Source organism: Acipenser ruthenus, chromosome 2 (genome assembly GCF_902713425.1).
Source record: "Acipenser ruthenus chromosome 2, fAciRut3.2 maternal haplotype, whole genome shotgun sequence".
NCBI classification, from domain to species: Eukaryota; Metazoa; Chordata; class Actinopteri; order Acipenseriformes; family Acipenseridae; genus Acipenser; species Acipenser ruthenus.
In genome coordinates, this window is record NC_081190.1 from 38,617,119 (window position 1) to 38,644,131 (window position 27,013).

A 27,013-nucleotide genomic window follows, 5' to 3' on the forward strand; every position below is an offset into this window, starting at 1 on the left:
TTACACATTTAAAAAGCTACATGTAAATTGCATTATCCCTTTTTAATTAAAGGGTTTTTTTTGTATCTTAAAAACAGGTTTAAAAACCCTGTAAAAAATCAAAAGTGGTATATGTTGGCTGTATTACCAATGTGTGCTGAAAAATGTGTGCTTGTTACTAATTGTGTTATGACTAAGAAAGCTATTCACTGTATATACAATCCACTGTACCAACATTCTTCTGGTAAAACATGTTAAAACTATTATGCTTTGTAAATTCTGAATACATTCTTATCATTGCTTGTGGAGACCTTGCTTGCTATTGGAGGCAAGATTCAGTGTATTATACTATTTAGGGTAGTTTCAGGTTTCAGATTATATAAGGGTGCTAGGCTGTTTCTCATACTTTTATTACCCTCCTGGGCACTAACTGCCTTTGCTGCTAAGACCAGTAGAAGTGTGACAGATTGAGACCATCATGGATTTACATTCATTCTAAAATGACTAAAACACTTTGAAGTTAAAGGAATCTAGGAGTTTCCTGAAACTGCGAAAAATTTTAATACAAACCAGATCTGCAAGTTCTTGCAGGAAACATGGGAAGAAAGGCATTGGATATTGAGCTGTTGCTTTGGTAGGCAGAGTTACTCCCTGCAAATGTATGGACTTTTCCAGTTAAAGACTTGTGCAAATCTGAAGATGCAAAACCTTTTTATTTTATTACTTCTGTTTACCATTTGGTCCAATACTTCTGGAGCATCAAGGAGTCAAAAAAACAAATACAGGACGCCTGCTTCTAAAACACAGCATGCTGGAACAAGTGGAGCTGGAAGCAGAGATCCTTCTGTGCAGGATGGTCAGACCCTGCAAAGCAGAAACTCTAGCATGCCGATACTTGCTGTCATGACAGGTTTTGATTTTTTAGCTGACTTTGCTGGTAAACACCGCCTTTGGGTCATCACAGCTCCAACTTTTGCCGATAACTATTACAGAATGATGGAAAAACAGATAGAGGAAACACAAACCGAAGGGTTGGTCTGCAAACTTGCTGAGAGAGACACCTTCATTGTCATCCTGATTCACAATGCAATGATGGAAGGTAAACTTAGAAAAACAACCCATGGTGGGGAGGTAACAGAGGAAATTATTGATCAAGATACAGTGACTAAGTTGATGCACTATTTATCATTTGAGGATGGAAAGTTTGGCATGCTAATTTTAAAGAAAAACTTACAGGTGGGTGAGCGCTTCCCCTACCCTGTTAGAATTGAAGCAGTATTGGAAACCATAGATCAGTTACCATTAAGAAAATTAGAAAAATTAACAAGAAGAGGGGCTCTGGAGAAGTGCAACAATTCCAAACGACTAGTCAAGAGAAGACAAGGATCTGCAGTCAGAAAAGTAAAAGTTATCAATACTTCAAGACAAAGTAACCACACTTTATTAAACTTCAAACACAAGAGGCTAGACAATCAAAAAGCAGCATTAAAGAACAAAGTCCAAGACATCTTAAAAGGAAGATCTAGATTTGTTATCAAGAGTCAACCCAGGGTTGTATCAGCTCAACAAGCAGCATCTGTAAGACAGAAGTCCTTCATCAATCCTAAAACTAGGAGTCCCCTCCCCAGGACTGTGGTACTGACAAATGTAACCTCTAGTAGAAGGAAACACAAACATAATGGTGATGATGTCGTCTACAACTCAAGCAAATCTCTAGAGGCAACAAGCTTTCCTACCAGATCTCCACAACAATTGGGGAATTTATTTACGTCTAACATACATAGCACAGCTGCACCTCCAACAAAAAAGGACAGAAAACACAAAAAGGAACCTCGAAAGCTAGTTGCACAAAACACATTGCCTTCCTCAAACATTTCCACAGCAGTAAGTGACAAGGATAGCAGCAAAGATAAAGCTAATGGCAGAGAAGGTAAAAAAAATCGAAAAAAAGGTGGAAGGAAATCTCAGCGAGCTACAGTTAGCAAGACAGTGCAGGATTTTTTGGAGCATTTTCGAAACAAGAGGCGGCTTCTGGTAAGTCATCAACAGCTACATTTAAAGAATTTATTTTATTGTTGTTTTACCAACGGGTGCAGGTAACTATCAAAGTAATCATAGAAACAACCGTGTTTTGAAGATTGTTGAATCAAATCTGCCTCTTAAATAAATGTGATCTATATGGTGTAGTGTGTTAATACCTCTACCACCTTGAGAAACTTGGGTCCTAATCATGTTTGCACCACAAGTGAAATCAGTTTGATCGTCTCATCTGGCTATAGGGGAAGATCATGATGGGTATGGAGACCTTTCCCTCTAAGAGTTGCTTTTTGAAAGTAGTCTGGGTGTTTGCTCACAGAACTGTTTTATGGCTGAATAGAGGACTGGGTTTTTTATTTTTATTTTTATTTTTTTTTATTTTATTAGATGATTTGCAACCGCAAAATGCTTTATGTACATTTTTGTAAAATATGATCAATACCAATACCCTGTATCTCTGTGTGGAAATTAAGATTTGTTGTGTACCTGCATGACTGTAATTTAGTGAAAAAAAGCAATATTGTTTTAGAAAGTTACTGAGCATTGTACAGATGGTTTGTATTTACTGATTTGTTTTGTTTCACCAGATCATTAGCTCTCCCAGCAAAGAAAATCTGCTTTATGTTCAACAAAGAGATGAAAATGTGGAACACACATGTGAACTAGCATTAAGGAAGATCTCAGTTATCACTATTCTTGGCACTGAGCTAAACAGCACTTTAAAACTAGACCACTATCAACCTGGTATGTTTATACTAAAGTTGAAAGAGTTATGGCATGGAGAAGAATAAGAACAAACAGCTTTGAAGTGCAAGCTGCTGGTTGGCAAACACAGGCAGACGTACCCTTTTCATAATGTCAATGTACTTCAATGCTAATTAGTTTTATCCAAATAGTGGATCTAAATACCACTAGGTACCTTTGTAAAAACCAATATATCTCAACAATGAGTCTTTCTTAAAAATCCTGCTATCTGTTTCTTTATGGACTGTCATTGTATATCAGCTTTATAAAAAGTTATATTTAAAAATAGGGTATGCTGGGTCACCCAAGTGGTGCATCCGGTAAAGGTGTTCTGCGTGGAGTGCAGGATGCGCTCTATAGCCTGGAGGTCGCTGGTTCAGGAGTTCCCAGGGGGCAGTGCATAATTGGCCGAGCACCGCCCGGGTGGGAAGGGTCTAGGTCGGCTAGGGTGTCCTTGGCTCACCAGCGACCCCTGTAAACTGGCCGGGCGCCTGCGGGCCTGCCTGTAAGCTACCCGGAGCTGCGTGATCCTCCGACACTGTAGCTCTGAGGTGGCTGCATGGCAGGCCCGCAGAGTGAAAAGAAGCCGACGGCTGACGGCACGCGTTTTGGAGGACGCGTGTGTCCGTCTTCGTCCCTCCCGAGTCAGCGCAGGGGTGGCAGCGGTGAGCCGGGTTGAAATAAAAATAATTGGACATTTCAAATTGGGGAGAAAATAAGAAAAATAATTGGTGATTCCAAATTTAAATGAAAAAATAAATGGGGTATGCTATTGTAATTTGAGAGAAAATGTTCAAACTATGAAATAACAGCATTTTAACTTTTAGATAAGGAAGTTCCATTTGTCTCCACCTCAAACAAATTGGTTGACCCTGATCTGATTGCACAGATTCGCAAGGATTATAAAATGGTTTATAATGAATTCTTTATGGTGGTGACAGACTATGACTTGAGATTGAAGGTAAGGAAATGTATTTGTTAGTTGATTTCTTAGTTGATCCTAGAGCTTCCTCTCATTGTACAACAATTTACCAGGGCTCTGAAACACTATCCTAAAGAGGGTGGCCCTTCCAGGCAGGCTTGAGCTATGCATATTAACAGGAATATCCAGTACGGAATTTCTGTGACAGGTTAACTCTATGCTTTGCCTTTATCTTGCTTTTCTAAAAACCTGGTGTAAAAGTAATTAACAATATTGTACCTATTAGAATGCCCTTTTGTTGGATCCTTTGCAACCAATGGCACCTTTTGACAGGAAGCAATTGGCAGCGATTTTAGTAAAATAATGGTAATGGGGAATTTTCTTAGAGTAGAGGAGGGGGCGATTAAGGTTGTGTGTACTGAATATTGGGCCTGATTTATCAAGGCTACAGGTAAAATGCTATTGCTTTGAATGTGAAAGAAAATAAAACTGTTATCATAACATGGTAACAAACACCTTAGGCACGCCTTACAAGTTATTTATTTTGTAAGTTGTATTTTACAAATTGTATTTAGGTATGAAGTCCATGATAAATTAGTCCGATTATTTTTATAAATGGAAACTTTTTCATAGTTTCCATATACTATATTCAGAACTTATTGTGCTTCATTTTCAGCAATACTTTGATGTTCCTGTTGCTATGAAGTTAATGATGGATTATATTGACTCATTTCCATCAAGACTGCCAGAGATTGGAAAAGACAAAAGTGATTCTGTATCTTGCAAAGAACAAGATAGCAGAACCAATACCTACAACTTTCTATCAAGGTAAATATGTTTTCATAAAACAATCTGCGTTAAGTTATTTAAGATGAAAATGATAATTGCTAGATTCCGAGGATATGTTATTTTGTACTTTACCTCCTTGGGTTTGACACTGGTTTAGGTCAAAGGTGAAATTAGTTTGATGGCCTCATCTTAGTCCCCAGTAAAAAAGTGTGTTCAAAGATTGGATGGCTATGCTCACCCACCCACAAATACTGTAGGTGGTGCAGGTATTTATAACAATGTATTTTATTGGGCTCCCGAGTGGCGCATCCAGTAAAGGCGATCCGGGCGGAGTGCAGGATGTGCCCTATAGCCTGGAGATCGCAGGTTCGAATCCAGGCTATGTCACAGCCGACCGTGACCGGGAGTTTCTAGTGGGCGGCGCACAATAGGCTGAGCGCTGCCCGGGTAGGGAGGGCTTAGGTCGGCTGGGGAATCCACGGCTCACCGCGCATCAACGACCCCTGTGACCGATAGGGCGCCTGTGGGTCTGCAGTGGAGCTGCCAGATCTGTGTTGTCCTCCGGCACTATAGGTCTGGTGGCATTGCTGTGGATCTGCAGTACGGAAAATGACGGCCTTGGCAGGAGCACGTTTCGGAGGACGCGTGTTCCAGCCTCCGTTTCCCGAGTCGGCGGGGGGGTTGCGAGCGGTGAGCCGAGGATACAGATAATAATTGGGCATGCTAAATTGGGGTGAAAACCGGGGTAAAATAATTGGCGACGACTACATTTAAAAAAAAAAAAAAAAAAAAAAAAAAATGTATTTAATCTTAATAATGCCTATTGCAGAACTGGAGACAAAGCACTGTGTTAAACAACATATTTATCCATGGATGTTTCTAAACCAATGCAGTTATTAAAACTTTGAAGCAAGCAGTGACCCAGAATTTCACTTAATTAAAATCAAGCTCTTGGTTGAAAAAAAGTCTAATCGTACAATACCTAAGGGTTCATCAGCTTAAATCTTTTGAGCAGTTCTCATGTCTAGACTGCTCTGATGTACTTGCCCTAACAGTGTTAGCTGCAATTTATCTTCCCATTCTCGAGGGATTATGAGTATATATAAAATGATTAGAATTGTGACCCCCAGACAAATTCCAATTTTTTTAAAATCTTTTTTTTTAATTGTTAGATTTCATTCTAAAAGAAGACTTTTGATAATTTCCTCTCCCAATGAAGAAGAATATTCTTTTCAACAGCAAGTTACTGCGATGAATGGCCAGTCCTGTAACCTTGGTGAGTTTAATATTTGCACACTACCTAAAAAAATATTACTGGTAAACCAGGGCTCACTTGGAGCATTAATTTTCCCCAGTCTTGTATGACGTGTGGTTTTAAAGAGCAAGTTGGTATGTGTTGAGAAATGCAATGCAGTCTGTGTAATCTCTGTGTGTCCATTTAACATGTTGTATAAAAAAATATACTCCAGCTGCAAGCTTATGTCAGGCCATTCTCTAGAGTGCTGTAAAGAATAGTGGCTTCCATTTCCTTTATTTTTCCTGAAGCCCAAGTAACTTAACAGCAGCTATGTCTAATGACTGGATCTTCATTTCCTAATGTGTTGAAACAGCTCACTTCATTACCATATTTTTTCTAGGAATCCGGCATTTTGCTGTACTGAAATTAATTGGAGGAGGGCCCGAAGCTTCAGCGTCTCTTGATTTGTTTCCAGTAAATGGTAAGCATTGTACAATAAAATAAAAAACTATACCAAAACAATCTCCTCACTTTGCTCAGCCTAACAGTTTTCCTTATTATGGGTCTTCCCCAATTTAGGAAAGAGTCAATCGGAGCATGAAGAACTAACTACAGACGTCGTGAAGGGCCTCAGGGAACACTTCAAGATCAGTGAGGATTACTTTGCTATGTTGATGATTGGGAAGGACGGGCTGATCAAGTCGTGGTACCCAGCTCCCATGTGGTCCATGGCAATCGTCTATGACCTGGTTGATTCTATGCAGCTCAGACAGGAAGAAGAAAAGCTTCAGACTTCACTTGGAATACACTGCCCAGAAGAATAGTAATCAACCAGCAAACATATTCCTGCATGTGATGAAACTGATGGTCACAGCTCTTAGAATTGCAACAGTCATCCCTTTATAGGGTTACCAGATTTCCAGAATGAAAAATACTTTTTTTCAGTTCATTAAAGCTGTAACAACTCTGAAGCAGTTCAAATGTGTATACAATAACACAATCATAATGTAATAGTGAAACATTGGGTGTATATATATTCTTTAAATCAGTCATTAAAATGGCTGTGTTAATCAAAACACAATTGGGAGTAACTTAAAAGGCTAACTTGGCTGGTGGCACTTCCAAGATAAAATACAAATAATTTTACAAATTTGTCCAGGAAGTTAAACAGAAAATTAATTATTAAACAAGTGATCCATAATTTTTGTTATTTCATTTTTGTATAATAAATTACTGAGCTGTCAACTTCCTGAGCACACTGCTACAGTTTTGTATTTATAAAAATGTGAATACAAAATAGCAAAACCGGGACTATCTAACAATTTTATTGTTTCTGACTGGGACAAAAAAATTAAGGCTGAAAACTGGGACGTCTGGTAACCCTATCGCTTTAGTAATGTAACATCTTATATGCGAATCGTAGAGAACATTCATGTGCATTTGCTTTTCTTAATTGAAATAATTTCTTAATTACAAAACAGTCTAGACATTATGCTATATATGTATGAGGTGTTTTAATCGTATACAACCTTTCTTTTTTACAATGTTATCTTGCTTTTTGTTTATTAAGACAAATAAAGATTTTTTCAAACAAGTGTAATGGTTTAAGTAAATAATAACACACAACAGCATGCCAGGTAATGCTGAGATTTATATGAACGCCTTGGGTATGTTATAATGTATGAGACAAAATAGCCAGAGAATTCTGTACCGTGTTGCTTTGAGATATTATGGGTACCATCCGATAGAAACTAACCAGGTTTTTGGGAACATTTACTTTAACCTCCTACCATATCTCTACTGATTTCATATACTTCCCATACTGTAAAATTCAAACACTCCTCATTTTCCACCTTTCCGTTTTTCACGTGTACACACATCAATATCAGAGGTGCCTGATTACACTATGCTACCGGGGATGGATTGCTTTTGTTCAGATAAACACCAGGTTGTCTACTTCTCTCTCTGATTCAAGGCTAATGCATACAAGGGTTATGTAATGTGTATCGCTGACTCCATATGGTTCCCATGATGGTACATGCAACATTCTTTTTTTTTCTCATATTTTGAATTATACTTTACATGTAGATCATTTGTTTAGAAAAAAAGAAATACTGAGATGTTTTAACACAGTAACACTAGAACTAGTTTCAGTTTTCAGTTTAACACCTGATAAGAAGGCTTATGTCATTTGAAATTCATTTCATGATAATTACAAGGTTTTCTATACCGGTACATATAATGCATATTATGTAAAGATTTGATGTGCTGTTATTATTCTGGATCAGCTGTTCAATGTTTTTCTTTTTTTTTTTTTCTTTTTTTTTTTTTTTTGTTAGTGTAGCCTATTGATCAATTTCAGTCTTTAAAAGAACTGTATTCATTGAAAATCATCTTTCACAAATATTTAGGACGGTTAGATTAATTTTGCAAGCATCAGTGTTTTGCCTGTTTTTGAAAATTTGAATACCAACATTCGACTAAAAAAATAGGATAAATTAAACCACTCTTAATAGATTTAATTACAAAATAACTTTGCATTGGACGACCCGAGGACAGTAACGTTGTTGCCCTTGAGTCTGAATTGTGTTTATCCAGCTGTTGCTCTGGCAACAAGAGTAGCGCTTGAACGTGTACAAAACAAGAAGCAGGAGGGTGACTTCATGCTACGGAAGCAAAACAATACGAGGCAGATCGAGCTTAAAAGTTTAAGGTAGTATTTTGTTTAAATTGCTCGTTAAATACGATTTGTGTAGTATTGGAGCGCAAATGTGATTTGCCTAATGTATACGTGTCGAATCAGGAAAGGTGTTTTTGTTTTAAAATGTGTATTTTGATAGTTGTTTTGTATGCTAAATATAATTTGCATGGGCATGGCTTTCATGCTAAATACGACATTAATAGTTTAATTAAAAGGTTAGGTACAGATTTGTTGGGATACTGAAAAACAACACAATATCTCGTTTGTAGAAGTAGACTACTACAAATATCATATTAATCCAAAGACCCGTATTTGCTGGAGAGTGATACGTTCACATTTAATTTCTCACATGTATTTCTAAATAGTATTTTACAACTATTGGACTTGTTGGTATATCCTGATCTTCACGCCAGGAGGATGCAGGCAGCCCCTATTCGAATCCCAACTGGTTCTTGGGATACACCCATCTTGGAAGTGCACAGGTACATTTTTGGTTCAGTGACTACTCCGAATAAAATAGTACACTATATGTAGGCCTACATTTACAAATAGGTATGTGTTCGTTTTATTCTCTTGCAACTGTGCCTGAATTTTACAGGCAGGAAGAAAATAATAACCACAGTGGTAGTATCCTTACTGAAAGATCCAGTCAAGACAACATATCAACAAGAAGTCTTCAAGAAGCACCCCAAAGTAAGTGGGCACATGGACCCACCCCAGAGGAGAAACTATTGATAGCGCAAGCTATGGCTGAAGAGTTTATTCAAAATGAAGAGGTATTTAAACATGCTGTCTATTCAGATTTATAACTGCAGCCCCTTTTTTAAATATTACAAACACCACGCCTGCAATGCAACTCAAGAGAATGTTTTAAAGATAAAAATCACAGTGCAAAAGGCGTGTTATGCATTGTAAATCATTTAAATACATCACTAAAATTTATTAACAATACTGTCCAATTAATTAGATTATAATTTCTTACAGCTTTTTATATATTACCTGTTTCTTGTCAGGTCCCAAGAGCCATGAATGAGCTGATACGATGTGTAGCTTTGTCCAGGCTAGTTTATGGGGATGGACACTGGCGGCTTGCTGAGTCAATTGCTAATGTTGCTCATGGATACTTGAAACTTCAGGGTATTTATAGCTGAAACTTTTCATACCTTATTGTCTTAAAAGAATAGCTGGAATAGAAGCTTACTGTACTTCTGCACCCCTGTAAAAACCATGTACATCAATCAATTTTGGATGCTATTTACATTAGGTGGTATTACTTTCGCATTATTTTGAAAGACTTTCCTATAATAAGAATTCTTTATGTATAATGTTGTATCTTATAAGTATTTGTTTAATAGGACTTCCTGCCCAGGCAAAGCAGCATGCCGAGTCAGCCAGAGATATTATGCTGGGTGGAGTAGATTTCCCAGGTCCTGAAATGGAGAAGAAAGAACTGCTGAACACTCTAATAACCACATACTACAGTCTGGGGATGGCTCACCTCATCCAGAAAAAATATCCTTTTTTTGATACTGCAATCCTATGAGAATTAACCATGCTTATAATTATTTAAGTTCTTCTAGCAAGTTCTTAGAACATGAGCATTACATTACAGATTAACAAACCTTACTGTAAAAATTATAGCCATATTATATTGATAATTAAAAAAACCCAAAAGCTAAAGCATTTCTGTACTTTAGCTGTTTTATTATCAAGATCAAGATTGAACATGTGGGTGTTTGTTGGATCTATATAAACTGTGACTGTAATAACAGACAGTGGGCCACCAAGTTAACTCTAGCTAGGCTGTCTTCATTATGAACTCAGGTTTCCTCCCTTGACTGCAGCACTGTGCAGGAAGCTCATCGTAATCTACAGAAAACTGAGAAGATCATGGAGGAGTTGCAGCGACTGAACAGAACTGAGGATCAGTCACAACGAGTCTCAGAAAAAGATGTAGCAGAGGCTCTGGCCAGGTAATGTTATTCCACTCTCAATAAACCTAACCAATACCTACAGGGTGCAATGAGAGCACAAGGAGATAAGTCTTCCGAGTGGGTAAAATGAGAGACGAGTCAAGGGAGACAAGTACACTAGATGCATCCTTTTAGCTATTATGTGTTTGGGTCTTTCCTTTTTTAAGGCCCTGGATTTTAATATAAAAGTCAGTCATGTGCTGCTTCCACTCTGTCTGACTTCAACTGAATTGTCCATTTGGCTCAACGACCTACTGTGATGTTTGTTTATCCAAACTTTATTGTCATGTTATAGCAGGATAACAAGATTTTAAATCCCAATATGGCAGAATGGCAGAGATATTCCATTTATTTTGCAATTGATTAAATAGTCTAGTTATTGGTGCTTTTTGCTAATGTACTATTAAATAGACAAAATGCATTTTGCTTAATGAGCTTTACATATACAAATATTTTTGCAGATATACCTAAATGAGTAATACACATCACTAAATACAGTAGAGGGTCATTTATCCAATCTTTGATCAACCATACTGTCTAATCAACCGAATGGACCTGTAATCACGTGATGAATTATGTGTGGTGTATTACGCACACAGCTTCTGCTGCTAAAACGGCTACAAGATTTAGCTGTCAAAAAAAGGACCAGCAGACTGAGGCAAATGAAAGTTACAGAATTATTCAGACCACCAAAACCTTAGGTGGAGCATTGCATGCTTTAAATTGTTGCAGTTAAACAAATTAAAACAGTCACCTCGCTTCTTGATTTTTCTTCTATTTCATCAGTAAGGGCTGGAGATCCTGTCTATGTTATTGATCAGCTAAGATCTTTTATTTTATTCATTTCAATTGCACGTTATTACAATGCATTAACAGCAAGTTTCAAAGTATAGAAACATTGTATTGATTCCTAAAGTTCTGTAATGTGTCAAAGCTGTACTGAATTGTGTTCTTTGATGATTTTCAAAGTTTGGTATATGGTACGTTTAATTACAATATTTCATTACCTTAACTGTAGGTGTTAAAGTTGCATAAATTGCAATAATTTAATGATTTGTAAAGCTTTGTAATTTTGTATGCTTAATGTGATAGAATAAGTTACTAGCTATGTATCATCAGTAGGTACTTGTGTACTAAGTACTTGTGTATGTTAACTTTATTCTATACATTATTAAAGGTACAGTAATTGTTATTAATACCTGTTCGATTATCCATACAAATCGATTATGCAAACTAATGTTGGTCCCAATTAGTTCGGATAATTGACTCTCTACTGCACTGTAAATGTACTGAGACCAATGGATACCTTGCCCTGGATTTTCTTTGTGTGTAATTACAGAACGTGCGATTATAGCACCATTTTTTAGCCTCACTACTAATATGTTGAGCCATATTGTTTCAGCACAGTGGAAAATAGGGACCAGTGTATCTATTTGTATGATTTGTACTGCCGCTCTTTCAAAATGTATTAATGCAATAATGCTTTCCCCAGGAGAGATTTATTGACCTTTCTATTACTAAATATATAAATACAGTATGATGGAAACCATGTGTTTCTCACTTTAAGGGTAGTGCCATGTGCATGTTTTGGATATTTATTCAACATATTTGTGGATTAATGTGCAGGTTGTATATGGAAATGATCGATTGTCCTAATGTGTCAATGTTTGATTGTGTCTGTTCCTCCCAGGAACCCTACAAGGAAAGGAGAAGGAACATATCAGTGAACACATTTTAAATAATTGAATACATTGTGTTTTTGTCACTTGGGATCCTGTTACAACAAAGGCACAGTACATATTCAGTGATAAGAGGCTCAGCATCTTTTTAATGGGGGGCAGCAGTGTGGAGTAGTGGTTAGGGCCCTGGACTCTTGACCAGAGGGTTGTGGGTTCAATCCCAGTTGGGGGACACTGCTGTACCCTTGAGCAAGGTACTTTACCTAGATTGCTCCAGTAAAAACCCAACTGTATAAATGGGTATTGCTCCAGTAAAAACCCAACTGTATAAATGGGTAATTGTATATAAAATAATGTGTAAAAAATAATGTAATTGTATGTAAAAATAATGTGATATCTTGTAACAATTGTAAGTCACCCTGGATAAGGGCGTCTGCTAAGAAATAAATAATAATAATGGACTTTTTGCCCTGTAGGGTTTCCATTTTACAGAACAAACCAGCCTCTGCTGTAGTGTTTTTTGAAAAAGCTGCTTCTCATGTGATTGCCAATCAAGGGCAGGACAGCCCAGAACTAATCAAGATTTACCAGGAAATGGCAAAAGCTGAACAGATGAGAGTCCGACATGAAGAGGCCATAGAGCACCTACTTCAGGTACAGTAAGAGCACATGCTCTCCATTTGAATTGCTTATAAAAGTGTGAATAATGTATTACCCTTTCTCAATATATTATGAAAGGTTGTTTTTTTTCTCTTGATGAAACTACCTGCTCGTCACCTGCTGTTCTGTACACTTGTTGAATTGAAGTGTTCATTTTGCATTATTTGGGGTAGATGTAAGTATAGGCACAGTGCAAATACTTGCAAAGTCCTCTTGGCGCACTGAAAAAAGAAGTTTTCTGAGAAGGAGCTGAGAGTCCTTACAGCTGAGGTCACTCAGCATGAAACAGAGTTGTTTGGAAAAGCCTCCGCCAACATCAGTTATTATTATTATTATTTATTTCTTAGCAGACGCCCTTATCCAGGGCGACTTACAATTGTTACAAGATATCACATTATACATTATACATTATTTCACATTATACAGATATCACATTATTTTTACATACAATTACCCATTTATACAGTTGGGTTTTTACTGGAGCAATCTAGGTAAAGTACCTTGCTCAAGGGTACAACAGCAGTGTCCCCCACTGGGGATTGAACCCACAACCCTCCGGTCAAGAGTCCAGAGCCCTAACCACTACTCCACACTGCTGTTAGATGACAGATACTAACAGTTATGTTAGTATCCTTAGGAAATTATATGTATTGGCCTGCCCTTTTTAGCATGACATTCAGAAATTTGCCTAGCACTCTGGAAAAAGTGGATTGGACTATTCCTCCAGACAATCCAACTGTGAGGAAAAGAACCAGAGGCTAAGTAGTGCAGAGAACACAGCACTTTCACATGGGCAGGGATAGTGGTCCCTAGATTGACTCTGGGGTCTAGCTCATCTCTCAATTCAGCTATTAGGTCTAGGATGACCTGCGGAGTGAGACGATAACGCTTTAGCACCGCAGCCTCCAGCATCCCAAACAAAGTGACCCTGGGATTGAATATGCAGGGTCTTCTTTGTCTTGCCCTCCTGAAGCCAATGACAGGTCTCTGCAGGTGTGTCTACAATGGTTTGCATTGAGAGTCAACAATTGCCTGAGTCCAAGGCAAAATCCTTACATCACATTATAATGCGCCCACTTAATATCCAGATCCCACCCAATTCCATACTCTTTTCTTCATTTGAATGCATTAAACACAATTTACAGCAACATTATGGGGGGTTTGCACTTGAAAATCACTTTGTGAATAAACTTACATCTACCCATTTGTATTTTCTTATAGGCTCACTCAATGGCTGTAGCCCTTTTCAAGAAGGACAGTACTGAAGCAGCTCAAGCAGCATTAGTACTGGCAACTGGCTATGTTGCCGCTGGAAAAGAAACATACAATAGTAAGGATCTTTACTCTACATTATCTGCTTATAAATCAATATCAGATTACTGGGGAAATTCATGCTTCCAGGCTTAAGTGGTTATCAGCAAATATTATTTACAGTTTTATGTCAACATGTTTAAAAAGTGTTTCATTTTAAGGTCCTCATCCAAAATTTCGACACTTATGTACTGATTGTCTGTTTGTCTGTCTGCCAAACTCAACATGGTGAACACAGTAACTGCCTTGAATTTCACCAAATCTTCTCCAAACAGTTATCATCGACTCCCAGCTTGCCATAGGCCTTTTGGATTGTATTTCAGTAAAATCTGATCATTTTACTGTTGATTTTGTACACATTTTAAAATACTTTCAAGATTATAAGGACTGTCAGTACTCTGTGTGTGTGCACTACTTATAAATATTAATTTCACATTCTGATTTGTCCCCTAGAGGCTGCAGAACAGTATTTTAATGAAAGTATAAGTACATATCAGTCTGTACTGGGTCCAGAAAACCCACAAACTATGTATTCGGTGGATGGTTACAGTAACTGGCTGATTCAAACAGGAAGGCAGCAGGTAATCTGATTTATTTGTATTGCCTTATGATGTCTCACATTAAGAGTTAACATACATCACATACAGTTGGTGCATTTGTGAGAATCTTAGATAATAAATGTAAAATAAAACGTACTGCAAACAGCTGTGTCCATTGATCTATTGTCATTTGGTTCCAATGTTTTGATATTGCCATGCATTCATCGACAGCATACCCACAAGGCTGTGCTATGTGTCCTTTTTTACAGCAAAATCAAAGGCAAGCTGATGTAATATTTGGTAACACTATAGTTTTCACTCATCCTTTCTTTTAAATGGTGAGGCTAATCAAATCAACTCTTTTCAGAGACGAGTATATCTGTCACTGCTCTTACACTAAAATGGATAATTATTTTTCTTTTAAAGCACAAAGTGTTGGACAGGGAAATCCTTTAGAAATGTTTATAAATCCTTCCAGACTGTGAATAATGAAACTGAACATTTTAACAGCTGTGTGTATACGTATCTGGCAGTTCAGTGCCATTAAGTAAAAAAAGCAATTTTAATGCTGTAGTTTTTTTTCAACATTTATAGGAGTCTTATGAACTACTAAGAAGTACATTACAGTCCAGGAAAGAAGCTTTTGGTGACTACAGTGATTCCATGGCTGAAACCTATAGTGTCATGGGCAGCATTACACTTGCAGGAGGAGAAGTAAAAAAAGCATACAAACTCCTCAGAAAGGTAAAGCATATAGGATGGGAGGTTTCAAGAATTCGAAATCATTGTTATACTAATTTATCCAAAATGATGATTAATGTAGCAGAAGCCAATGTTTTTAATACATCATTATATGTAAAAATGTGCAGCCCAGTTTACCTGGTTGTCTTTTCACAGCATGCACTTGTGATCAGGGGCCTTGTTATTTTCATTACAGTGTCTAGAAATTCAGATGATATTGTGTGGGAGTCAGCACAGAAAAACAAGACAGACTCAACAACTGTTGGACATGCTACAGAAGTGAGTATACAACAAATGTATGTTAGTTCCAATAGAATTTCATAACAGTAACATCTGAATACTGTGAAAAGTGATCTAAATGGTGGCAGAACCCAGCTTACTAGTCATTATAATTCATTTGCGCTTCTTATATGCTTGATTTGATAAAAAGGGTTTTTTTCACAAAAAGTGTTTTATGTGCTTCAGTGGTTGAAGAAAGACTTTACAGCCTTACTCTGTTATGCATTGAATCTGAGATGGTAAACTCCTTAGACTTCTCCAGTTTAATAGAAACTTTTGCAGCAACAGAGGCACGCCGAAAATCTATTAGGCCTATGTAATTTATATGAGGAATATTGTCAAATTCTCAATTTTTATCTCCCTTAATTGAATATTACATTGCTCAACTTTGCTGATTCAATAAAATGGTTAAATTAGCTATTTCTATCTTATCTGAATAAAGTAGAAAATAAATAATAATCTTTGTCTTTTAAAGTAATTAAAATGCCATGTTTGGTCCTAAGTATTGGAAAACTGAAATGTGGTTACAATCATAAAAAAACATAATGTGCTTTGTTTATAAAATATTTACACATCTTAACAAAATCTGAGTTATAGATTCAATATGTTTGTAATAAGCTGGCTGGTTTCTTCATGAATCATCATGATAAATGCTTTCTTATTATTTTGTATATCCTGAGGTCTCCAGCTGTAAGCACAAACAACAGAGCAACAAACAATCAGAATTGAACAAGGACCCCTAAAGATCACTGGAAATGGCAGGTTTAAAAAAAACTCTTCAAATTCACCAATCCCACCTTTATAAAAAAAGAAAAACAAGAAAATGTTGTTGATTATCAAACTTAATAGCTGTCATTACTATGTATGTGGATACAAGTGCATTATGGATATGTTTAGAGAACTGTATCGATTTGAAATGACCATGGTATCGGAGAGGGGACCCAGCCTGGACATGGCCATTACTGGTCGATGAAGCGTGATGAGGCAAACTAGCCCCAACCGAATCTCCACCTGTACCCCCGTGGAGCGCACAAGACAATGCTGCAGTCTCTGTAGGTCCTCAGCCAAGGCTGGCAACATTACATCCAGCATGTGTTTTTGTGGAATTCTCACATATAAAAATAGAAGTGTGCCTAGACTCTTTCAGCATCTGTTGTTTATGACTGTGAAATGTGTTTTATATAATACTATAACCAAATTGTTTTCTGAAAAGGGCTTCAAATGGTGGCAATATTTTTTCATTAAAATTACCCCACCTGACCCCAAACAGATTAACATAGCATGTAATGTGCAGCACAGAATGTGGAAGGCTGCAGTGCCGTACATTACATACTTAAATGAATTGATTGAGACAGTGAATAGAGGAGACCAGAGCTAGTTGAGACAGGTTCTTACAAGACGATGAAGTTTCATTACATAACTCGTTTTCTACACTCACCCTGTCAAACATTCTTATTTTAAACATCTCTGAGCCAAGGGTTGAATTTAAATCTTAGGTCAAATATTGCAGAATCTACTAAGTTAACTGAGATGTGACTGATATGCCTTTTATGGGGGGATGATCATGAATGTTTAAACAGTTTTTCATTAAAAGGGTTCTGCTTCTGTTTTTCATATTGCTCAATTTACCCTGTCTTCTTGTATTTTTTATTTATTTTTTTGTTGACCCCATACTATGTTTATCACCTTATTACGTGGGGTAAATTGTGACAAAACATAATTTATTTATTTTTTATCATATTGGATCGCAGTGCCAATATCTGAAAATCAAGCTATGTATGATTCTATGAATTATACTTTTTGACTCCTGCGTTCTTTACCTATATAGTGACTCCCCGGAAGCGATCACACTGATGTGATTGGCAGCAGACAAAAGAAAGACTGACACGCTCATTGAATGCTTAGGCAGTTTATTGGTTTATTGTTTCAGAACACTGTTAAACTGTTAAAGCGGGGGTGGGGTGGGGTCACAACAGGAGAGCCTCCCCCCCCCTTCTCACGTGACCATCACCGCCCACTGTCCACCCCATATTTACACAAGCATACACCTCTAACCCCCACCCCCCCAGTCGCTCCCCACATTTATAACAGCCCCCAGCCCCCCATCATGTTTAATTTTAATTACCCATTTTCCTCAGTTAAGTGTTACCCGTGATCCTATGCCCTATGCAACTAATTTGCATAGCGCCCCCGGTCCCATACATGTCACACTGCCCCTTTCTTATATCCTTTTGATTTGTTGCCAAAAATGTAAACCCTGGATGCATTATTTCTGTGTAGGACTTGGAAGTTGCTCCAGATGTATTCTGCTGTCCAAAATGTGGTCCATAATTTTTATATTATTGCATACACAGTAAAACACGCATATAAATGATGATGGTTCTTGTATGTATTTATCTTGCTCTTAATTGTATTATCACTTGTACTGTGATCCTTGAAATGTATTTTTGTTTACGACTGTAAGTCGCCCTGGATAAGGGCGTCTGCTAAGAAATAAATAATAATAATAATAAAAAAAATTGTTCCTTGATTTCATATTGAAGTTCAGTAAAATAATTAATCTAGCATAATTCTGTTAACGGTAAAGTAGTATTTTATGTAAGGACTGGGAATCACCAACCCGCTTAAGTGTAATCTCCGTTTAAGTGTAAATATTTCAGAAAAATCGATTATTATTATTATTATTATTATTATTATTATTATTATATTTTATGTGTTGCTGGTCCCTAAATGGCAAAACATGCCGGTTTGTAGGAAATTGTCTGAATAGACTACTAATTAAAAAGTAAACACCACAATTTGTGTATGGACATGTAATTGTATCATGCTCATTGTTATTATATTACTGTATACTACAGAGAACAACGAAGCGCAACTGTTAAGATGTACAGCAAAATAATAAATCGGTGTCAACTAGTCCACATATTGTTTAGAACCGCGTAGCAACAATATCCAAGGAAGTAAGTGTTTGTGACGAATGCACTAAAGAGCCGGATACCGGAACTGAGCACATTTTTGTCCGACTCCTCACCGCCAACATGCTACGGAAGTACTCCTGTTGCGTGATGTGAGTGTTACGTCAGGAAGAGTCGACAGGGAATGGCGGTAGCGTTTAAACTCAAATTCTAACTAAGAAGTAAGGCTACAAACATGATTATTTTCAGTAAAATCGTTACATTTTAAATGCAATTATATTATCGACTCGGTTGTCAACAAATTGTATGTATGTGAAAGCGTCGGTATATTTGCTTCTGTTCTGCATTGCTTATGGTGGTTTCAAGAACAACTTAATTCTAGTGCAAATTAAGTACTCATCGTTGATTACTTAACTGAATTGTAATTAGAAACTTGGAGTAGTCGTATTTAGCTAGAAAACGCTAAAATAACATCTGCAGTAATAGGCTAAAACCAATATAAAAATGACGGTTTGGACTTATCTACATTATGTTTGCCACATTCATTGGCAACCTTATGTGTGGTTTTGGGAAGTTAAAAAAGTTTTTTTTTTAAAAAAAACCATGATGCTTGATATATCTGTGAATGTGCGTTTAGGAATTAAGTTTAACTGTGCTGTCACTTGACGTAAAAGCAAACTACCCAGTTTAACAATGTGTAATACAAGAAAGCAAGGAATTAATATAATTATTACAGTTAAAACTCTGAAACGAGATCTTTTCTTTAGACACCCTGATACCCCGACATTAATAAAGCAACTACAATGTAGTATAATGACACCCTCAGAGATACGATATGTTTACATATCCGATTAGGAACAATTAAATCGGATATGACAGGTTCTACTGTATTTAGGCTGTGTGGTCCAGTGGTTAAAGAAAAGGGCTTGTAACCAGTAGGTCCCCGGTTCAAATCCCACCTCAGCCACTGACTCATTGTGTGACACTGAGCAAGTCACTTAACCTCCTTGTGCGCCGTCTTTGGGGTGAGACGTAATTGTAAGTGACTCTGCAGCCGATGCATAGTTCACACACCCTAGTCTGTAAGTCGCCTTGGATAAAGGCGTCTGCTAAATAAACAAATAATAATAATTTAAATTCACAGCATTATATGTGATAGATGATACATTAAGAGGCACATCAACTAAAAAAAAGGTATTTTAATTTACCTAAAACGGTATTATATGACTGTTTTTTTATTTTTCAGAGTGCAATACCATTTATATGGATTGTCCTGTGCTTCAGTAAGATAAGATGCCCCTCTCTACACAGCTTGAAGCAGGAGAAGAACAATATGTGCTGATCGCCAGTCTTGACAATGCCAGAAATCTCTCCAACATCCTAAAAGCCATCCAGTTTAAAGATCATGCCACCTTTCTTGCCACATCAAATGGCATAAAGGTTACAGTTGAAGACTCAAAGTGTTTGCAAGCCAATGCATTTATACAGGTAAGTGGCATGGTTTAAACAATAAAATGTGAACAAATTACCCAAACAAGCATACCTCAAAAACAGAGTGTATCCTGCAACACTGCAGTTACAAAATATTTTAATAGATATGGTTTATTTTGTGTAACTCGGAATGCTGTCATCACACATTTGAAGACTTTACCCACATTATATCGGAATAAAGGTTTTTATCATGAGCTTTTTTGTTTTTTCAGTTGTTGAAGTATTTTATAGTACAGCCAAGCTTAGTTTAACAAAAAATGAAGGTGTATTTGGTGTTAAATCACAATTTCCAGTTATTGCACTGTTTATTTAAATAATACTGCATATAACTTTGTCTAGACATACTTTAATACACCCTATTTAGAATATCGGGTCTATATCGGTGTGTATGAATGTATCTCTCCATCTGTCTGTATAACATTGTGGGCAGTATATTTTAATGACCACTAAAACTGGGCTAAAAATAGTCCAGGAACTAAATGCTTGTCACTGACATGCTTGTTTAAAACTCATACCCTACATTTGGCATTTCTGTTCCATTCAGAATTGGTCATTATCGATGAACATTGAGGTGTTTTTGTGTGTGTGTTCAGGCAGAGATATTCCAGGAGTTCTCCATTCAGGAGGACTCTGTCATGTTCCGAGTCAACCTGGCTGTCCTCTTGGACTGTCTGACCATCTTTGGTGGAAGTGCTGTCCCAGGTGAGTTACAGTAGGTCCATTTTCAGCCTGTTAAATTAACCACTTGAGGACAACAAAAATTACTGTAGTGGTCTCGACAAAATAACGTACCCTCACAAATAATTTGTATGGATTTGCCTAAAAACGAAAACTCTCTCGTTTTTTGCACTATTAGTTAAAATACATGAGGACACTGAAAAAAAGCCTCACTAATTCCAGTGATCATACTGTGTTTTTACCATAGTTGCTCAAGATTCATTGCAGCGGTGAAATCTTAAGAATTCATCTTTATTGTTATTTTCCTTTATTTCTACAACAGGAGTGACGACTGCCCTAAAGATGTGCTACAATGGCTATGGCTATCCCCTGACGCTGTTTCTAGAGGAAGGGGGTGTTGTGACGGTGTGTAAAATCAACACTCAGGAACCAGAAGAGACACTGGATTTTGATTTCTGCAGCACAAATGTCATCAACAAAGTGATCCTTCAGTCCGACAGCCTGCGGGAGGCATTTTCAGAGTTGGACATGACCAGTGAGGTCCTGCAGATCACAATGTCCCCTGATAAACCTTATTTCAGGTATGCAGGTTTAAAAAAAATAATAGATCTCCTTTTTTCTGTATCATTATACATAGGGCTTCTGATTTTTGTTTTTACCGATAAAACACCCCCGATACAAAAAGGCTTGTTAGCAGGATTTAAAGCTTTATTACAGTTAAGATCCAGAGGATTTAAAACAGAATTGCAAATTGTGGAGAAATGTAAAAAAATGCCTACACAAAAAAAAAAAACACAGAAGAATGTGCCCGTGCCCATAAGGATTTAGTTGTGGAAGACAGCAAAGGAAAGAAGGTACAACTTAAGTGTGCAAGTACTGTCAAGTTACTACTATACATATTGACAGAAAAAAACGGCCAAGCATTTTGGAAGGTAACCGAAAACAGTAATTGCATACAGTATATAAAAAGAGAAAGCCCCCCAAAAAAAACGATTTATATAAAACTCAAATAGCTAAAAATAAGCACCGAAAAATGAAATTAATAAAAACCGAAAAACAGAAGCCCTAATTATACATTGATATATCAATGATTCAGGGAGGATAGTTACATTAATATATTTTAATAACAGTATATGGGGTTAGTGAAACGCTAAGAGGCATTATCTCTTACCATGTTTTTAATTTGTATTTTATTTGCATGGTGCAGATTATCTACATTTGGAAACTCTGGAAGTGCCCACTGTGACTATCCCAAGGACTCTGACATGATGGAGGTATTTCAGTGCACCCAGACACAGACTAACAGGTCAGTTCAGTGGCCCCACATCTTTTTACAGCCTCTCGACGTAAGTGAATGTACTAACTTCAAGTGGGCTTGTTGTACCCTTGAATAGCTTCACTCTACATCGAGGTCCATTGAATTACATACAAACATTTTACAGTTCAACTCATCAAACAGTTGGCCCAAATAACTTTGTGGTCAAATTAGTTAACACGGTGTGTCAAATACCAATTGTCGAGATAATGTGTAAAATCCCAATATACAAAATAACCCCAGGGGGCTCCCGAGTGGCGCATCCAGCAAAAGCACTCGCTAGAGTGCAGGATGCGCTCTACAGACTGTGGACGGGAGCTCCCAGGGGGCGGCGCTCAATTGGCCGAGCGTCGTCCGGGGGGAGGGAGGGTTAGGTCGGCCAGGGTGTCCTCAGCTCACCGCGCACCAGCGACCCCTGTAGTCTGGCCGGGCGCCTGCGGGCTTGCCTGTAAGCTGCCCAGAGCTGCGTTGTCCTCCGACGCTGTAGCTCTGAGGCGGCTGCACGGTGAGTCTGCAGAGTGTAAAGAAGCAGGCGGCTGACGGCACACGCTTCGGAGGACAGCGTGTGTTCATCTTCGCCCCTCCCGAGTCAGCGCAGGGGTGGTAGCGGTGAGCTGAGCCTAAAAAAAAAAAATAGGGTATTTCAAATTGGGGAGAAAATAATAAAAACTAATTGGCAACGACTAAATTAAAAAAAAAATAATAATAATAAAAAAAATAACCCCATACATTTTAGTTTTTATATGTTTAAAATGATATAAATCCATAAGTGAAACTGAAAAGGACCACTTAAAAACAACAGCGTAAATGTAAAGAAATGTATAAGAAAAGAATATGACCAAGGAAATATCAGAATTGATTAAAACTGAATTTAAGCCAATGCATTTATCAAACAGCATACATAAATGTATTGTATACCGGCAGAGGCGGATTAACTGGGGGGCGGGGGGGGGGCAATGTTCTTAATCCGCCCAGTATCGAAATGCAATTACGTTATACATTATTCAGTTTTTTTATTTTACAAAAACAAATACTGGTCAATCAAAATGTTCATTAACTTGCACAAAGTTCACAGTTTGTTTCCAGAAAGCCTCACTTTCCAGTGGTTTATTCTACAAAAGTTCCTACAAACATCATGTTATATAACTAGGGCTTCTGATTTTTGGTTTTAACCGATAAAACCCAATAATAAACCCCTGATACAAAAAAAAAAAAATGAAATTGGTTTATGGCCAATAAACACCGGAAAACACCAGAAAAACTGGAAATGGTTACTCAATTCACGTTGACCACCCCTTTCCCACTAGAAACAACCAAAACAAAAACAAGCTACCTTTCCCAGTGCAGCTCGGCAATGTCCCTCCTTCCTGACTTGCATCTATCATTGATTCGTTCTGAATACTTCAAACCCGCCCCAACTACTGAGTGACAGCACATTCCTACATTTCTATTGGAGACTCTGCTTGTGAGATTTAAAACAAATTACATTTAGGAATGGAGACTTGTTAGCAGGATTTGAAGCTGTATTACAGTTAAAATACAGAGAATTTAATTTTATACAGAATTTTATACAGTATATAAAAAGCGAAAGCCCCCCCCAAAAATAGCTCAAAATAAGCACCAAAAATGAAATTAATGAAAAACAGAAGCCCTATATATAAGCTGTTTAGACAAATGGCTAAACAGTGTGTGTGTCTAATATATATATATATATATATATATATATATATATATATACAGTATATAAATGTAGTAGAGATACGGGTGTATCAGTTATTCTGTTTAAATCTACTTTTTTTTTTAAATGTTTGTTTTTGTTTTTTTAAATCTGCTAAAGAGCAATTGCCATAGCAGAGGAACAAATCTTGTATAGACAGAACCTTTAGCTTTTACCTAGTTATTTTTCTATATATTCTAAAAAAGCCAAGAAAAAAATCATATTTGATCTTAGTTTCTTTGATTTGTCCTTTTTTGCATTATTGAACTGTTATTGTAGGTACTGTAGAGGCCAATTAAGGCCTGGACCAAATCAAAACTTTGACCCACCCACTAATCACAAATTACAAACCCAGTATTAATAGTGGGCTTCTTCTGGGAAAGAAGGAATAACCTTCTGACAAACAAAAAACATGCCATCAGGTTTGTAATTTGCAATTAGCGGGTGGGTCAGAGTTTTGATATGGTCCAGGCCTAAGCCACAGCATTATTATTTTTGGTACCAGTGTAGTATACTTCAACTCTCCTGATGTGTTGGTAACTTCTCTTCAAACAGAATGCAAGCTGATTTAGTATCAGATTCTCTAGAATCATTCAACTAGTTTTTACATTTGATTGTTTGGTTGAAGTTTAGATGGATGCTAAGGTATTGCGTTGTTTTGCTTAAAAAAAAAAAAAAAAAAGGAAAAAAAACTTTTCTAATGCTCCAAGTCTAGCCTTTTAAAACTGGATTCCTTGAAAGGTCGTTTTTATCTGCTGTTTGCTCTTGTCATTGCAGGTATAAAATGTCACTGTTGAAACCATCTACCAAAGCCCTGTCTCTTTCCTGTAAAGTCTCAATCAGGACAGACAGTCGTGGATTCCTCTCTTTGCAGTACATGGTCAGAAACGATGATGGACAGATCTGTTTTATTGAGTACTTTTGTTGCCCCGACGAGGAAGTAGGTGAACAGGAGCAATAGCCAGACCCACACACACGATGAGCACTGTTCTGCCTTTTTAATCACAATGTTCTGTATACTGGAGTTTTATCAGGCTCACTTCAAAATAGTTGTTGCAGGATTTATAAGTTTACAATCATTTATAATTAAAGCTGTTCAATTTCAAATACTAACTTTAACTAGTTGAAGTGTTCATGTAAGTACATATCCCTGTTCTGTTATCAATGTGTGTTTGATTTACTAAAAGTTATTTTTGTATGAAATTCAGGACTGTGTTCATTATTTCTCCTGAGTCCCTTAAATGCAGGAGTGATCAACTATGTCTAGTGCCTTGAGAAAATAAAGACTCAAATACTGTGACAAGACAGGCATAATACTGAGTAAAATACATCAAATGATTTAAGTCTCCTAATACTAATAACGGAAAGTAAACCATTTGCTATTTTACCCACACTCTACAGCCATTTTACCATCCAAATATACTTTCTCAGACTTTGATTTATTTCTATGCATATGTTTGGATGCATTTGCCATGAGACATCACCTGTAAGAAATGGATGTAACTTCAATGTTGATATTTAAAAAAAGTGCACAGTAAGTTCTTTTTAAGAATGTTCCATCTAGACTACTTTTTTTTTTTTCTTAACAAACAAACATTATTCATAACTATTTTTATGACATATGACGATGGCTCTGAGTATGTCTGTCCTTGATGTTGGTCACTTCTTGGCAGCGAGTGCTTGGATGTTTTCTGGACTTACAAGGTGTATTAGAGGTTATGATTTCTTGTTTATCATGCTCTTAAACAAAGCATCAGATGTGTTATATTTTATGCACATCCATTTAATGCACTTTTCTTACAAAAAGCATCCTGTTCCTTGATTAAGAACTTCCTTGGTTTATAATTAGGGCCTTGAGAAATGCAGTCCTACACTGTACCTGAAGATTTCTGTCTAGTGATATAATAGGGGCTTGAGTGTCCGTTGATAGATGGGAGAGACTGGAGGTTGTGACTGACACGCCACACAGGCAAGCAGGTTTTATCAAAACATTCAAAATAAAACACAGAACAAATACTACAAACAAAACAAAGCTGGCATACAGGTGGCCGAGCGTTACCACCACTCAAAAGAGGGTTCTGCTCCAGTAACCTTCTTCCTAACTCAAATAAACTTTCCCCTAAACTAATCCCTTTCTTACAGTTGGGGTTATCCCGGTCTACACACAGTGATAACCCATTGTTCACCCTGGTTCACACAGCAGCAATTAATTATTACTTATGTTGAGTCTAAACTGAAATTGTGTGGCTGTGGATCTAAATTACAGGTAAGCAAACAATGAGTGAAAAACCACAGGCCCCATTAATAGCTCTTTTAGGTATATTTTTAATTAGAACTTAAGAACATAAAAAAGTTTACAAATGACAGGAGGCCATTCGGCCCATCTTGCTCGTTTGGTTGTTTAGTAGCTTATTGATCCCAGAATCTCATCAAGCAGCTTCTTGAAGGATCCCAGGGTGTCAGCTTCAACAACATTACTGGGGATTTGGTTCCAGACCCACACAATTCTCTGTGTAAAAAAGTGCCTCCTATTTTTTTGTTCTGAATGCCCCTTTATTTAATCTCCATTTGTGACCCCTGGTCCTTGTTTCTTTTTTCAGGTCGAAAAAGTCCCCTGGGTCGACATTGTCAATACCTTTTAGAATTTTGAATGCTTGAATCAGATCACCGCATAGTCGTCTTTGTTCAAGACTAAATAGATTCAATTCTTTTAGCCTGTGCATACGACATGCCTTTTAAATCCGGGATAATTCTGGTCGCTCTTCTTTGCACTCTTTCTAGAGCAGCAATATCCTTTTTGTAACGAGGTGACCAGAACTGAACACAATATTCTAGATTAAGTATTACTAATGCATTTTAAAGTTTTAACATTACTTCCCTTGATTTAAATTCAACACTTTTCACAATATGTCAGAGAAGGGAAGTAATGTTAAAACTTTACAATGCATTAGTAAGACCTCATCTAGAACACTCATTTTAAAAGTTACATTTGGGAGGTAGAACTCTAAAACCAGAACTCCTGTGTATGTACCCATTGGTCAAAAGACAAGTCACTCAGTATGAACATCAGTTGCTTGTCTCGTATCTGTGGTGGCTCTGTACTATTCCTTTTAGGGATCAGGCATTTGCAGAAGTGGATACACTTTACATTTATGGAACTGCTTCCCTGTTCTAGCTGAAGCAAACTTTTACATAGTAAAGATGGACATTTTTTTTAAATGCATTTATTTTCTACACAATACTGTTTAGTGCTTTGAAGAGTGTGTCAAAGCTTCTCCGCTGTTGGCCCAGTATAATTTGTGAAGC

The 27,013-nt window shown here is 37.2% G+C and overlaps 3 protein-coding genes across 5 annotated transcripts; all 3 read left to right on the plus strand.

Moving 5' to 3' along the window:
- The first annotated feature begins 341 nt into the window (after window positions 1-341).
- LOC117408344 (coiled-coil domain-containing protein 80) lies at window positions 342-7,296 on the plus strand. The gene is made up of 7 exons (XM_058995660.1): window positions 342-2,013; window positions 2,604-2,760; window positions 3,588-3,721; window positions 4,359-4,510; window positions 5,644-5,747; window positions 6,109-6,189; window positions 6,288-7,296. The coding sequence occupies exons 1-7, from the start codon at window positions 637-639 to the stop codon at window positions 6,530-6,532; spliced, it is 2,250 nt and encodes a 749-aa protein (XP_058851643.1). The 5' UTR covers window positions 342-636; the 3' UTR covers window positions 6,533-7,296.
- Window positions 7,297-7,338: 42 nt separating this feature from the next.
- On the plus strand, window positions 7,339-18,376 carry LOC117409158 (tetratricopeptide repeat protein 23-like). Its single transcript, XM_058985416.1, has 13 exons — window positions 7,339-7,375; window positions 8,307-8,421; window positions 8,775-8,891; window positions 9,008-9,185; window positions 9,423-9,546; window positions 9,765-9,921; window positions 10,257-10,382; window positions 12,538-12,715; window positions 13,943-14,051; window positions 14,486-14,613; window positions 15,166-15,315; window positions 15,509-15,591; window positions 16,280-18,376. Exons 1-13 carry the CDS (start codon window positions 7,339-7,341, stop codon window positions 16,332-16,334), a joined length of 1,557 nt encoding a protein of 518 aa, XP_058841399.1. The 3' UTR covers window positions 16,335-18,376.
- Window positions 18,377-18,571: 195 nt separating this feature from the next.
- On the plus strand, window positions 18,572-24,910 carry LOC117408945 (cell cycle checkpoint protein RAD1-like). Of its 3 annotated transcripts, none has more exons than XM_034014416.3 (6): window positions 18,572-18,727; window positions 19,753-19,994; window positions 20,591-20,699; window positions 20,998-21,256; window positions 21,883-21,981; window positions 24,485-24,910. In XM_034014416.3, the coding sequence occupies exons 2-6, from the start codon at window positions 19,800-19,802 to the stop codon at window positions 24,666-24,668; spliced, it is 846 nt and encodes a 281-aa protein (XP_033870307.3). In that variant the 5' UTR covers window positions 18,572-18,727; window positions 19,753-19,799; the 3' UTR covers window positions 24,669-24,910. The 3 variants fall into 3 exon arrangements, with proteins under 3 accessions (XP_033870307.3, XP_058851645.1, XP_058851644.1); XM_058995661.1 differs by having other exon boundaries at window positions 18,591-18,658; XM_058995662.1 differs by lacking the exon at window positions 21,883-21,981.
- The last annotated feature ends 2,103 nt before the right edge of the window (window positions 24,911-27,013 follow it).

Bases quoted from the DNA above. Each gene is read 5' to 3' on its own strand.
- LOC117408344 (XM_058995660.1), top strand. From the start codon at position 637: ATGTATGGACTTTTCCAGTTAAAGACTTGTGCAAATCTGAAGATGCAA. The intron at 4,511-5,643 runs GTAAATATGTTT...TTTAATTGTTAG, and splicing joins ACCTACAACTTTCTATCAAG to ATTTCATTCTAAAAGAAGAC. The intron at 5,748-6,108 runs GTGAGTTTAATA...TATTTTTTCTAG, and splicing joins TGGCCAGTCCTGTAACCTTG to GAATCCGGCATTTTGCTGTA.
- LOC117409158 (XM_058985416.1), top strand. From the start codon at position 7,339: ATGCCAGGTAATGCTGAGATTTATATGAACGCCTTGG. The intron at 8,422-8,774 runs GTAGTATTTTGT...ATTTCTAAATAG, and splicing joins ATCGAGCTTAAAAGTTTAAG to TATTTTACAACTATTGGACT. The intron at 9,186-9,422 runs GTATTTAAACAT...GTTTCTTGTCAG, and splicing joins AGTTTATTCAAAATGAAGAG to GTCCCAAGAGCCATGAATGA.
- LOC117408945 (XM_034014416.3), top strand. From the start codon at position 19,800: ATGCCCCTCTCTACACAGCTTGAAGCAGGAGAAGAACAATATGTGCTG. The intron at 21,257-21,882 runs GTATGCAGGTTT...TGCATGGTGCAG, and splicing joins CCTGATAAACCTTATTTCAG to ATTATCTACATTTGGAAACT. The intron at 21,982-24,484 runs GTCAGTTCAGTG...TTGTCATTGCAG, and splicing joins ACCCAGACACAGACTAACAG to GTATAAAATGTCACTGTTGA.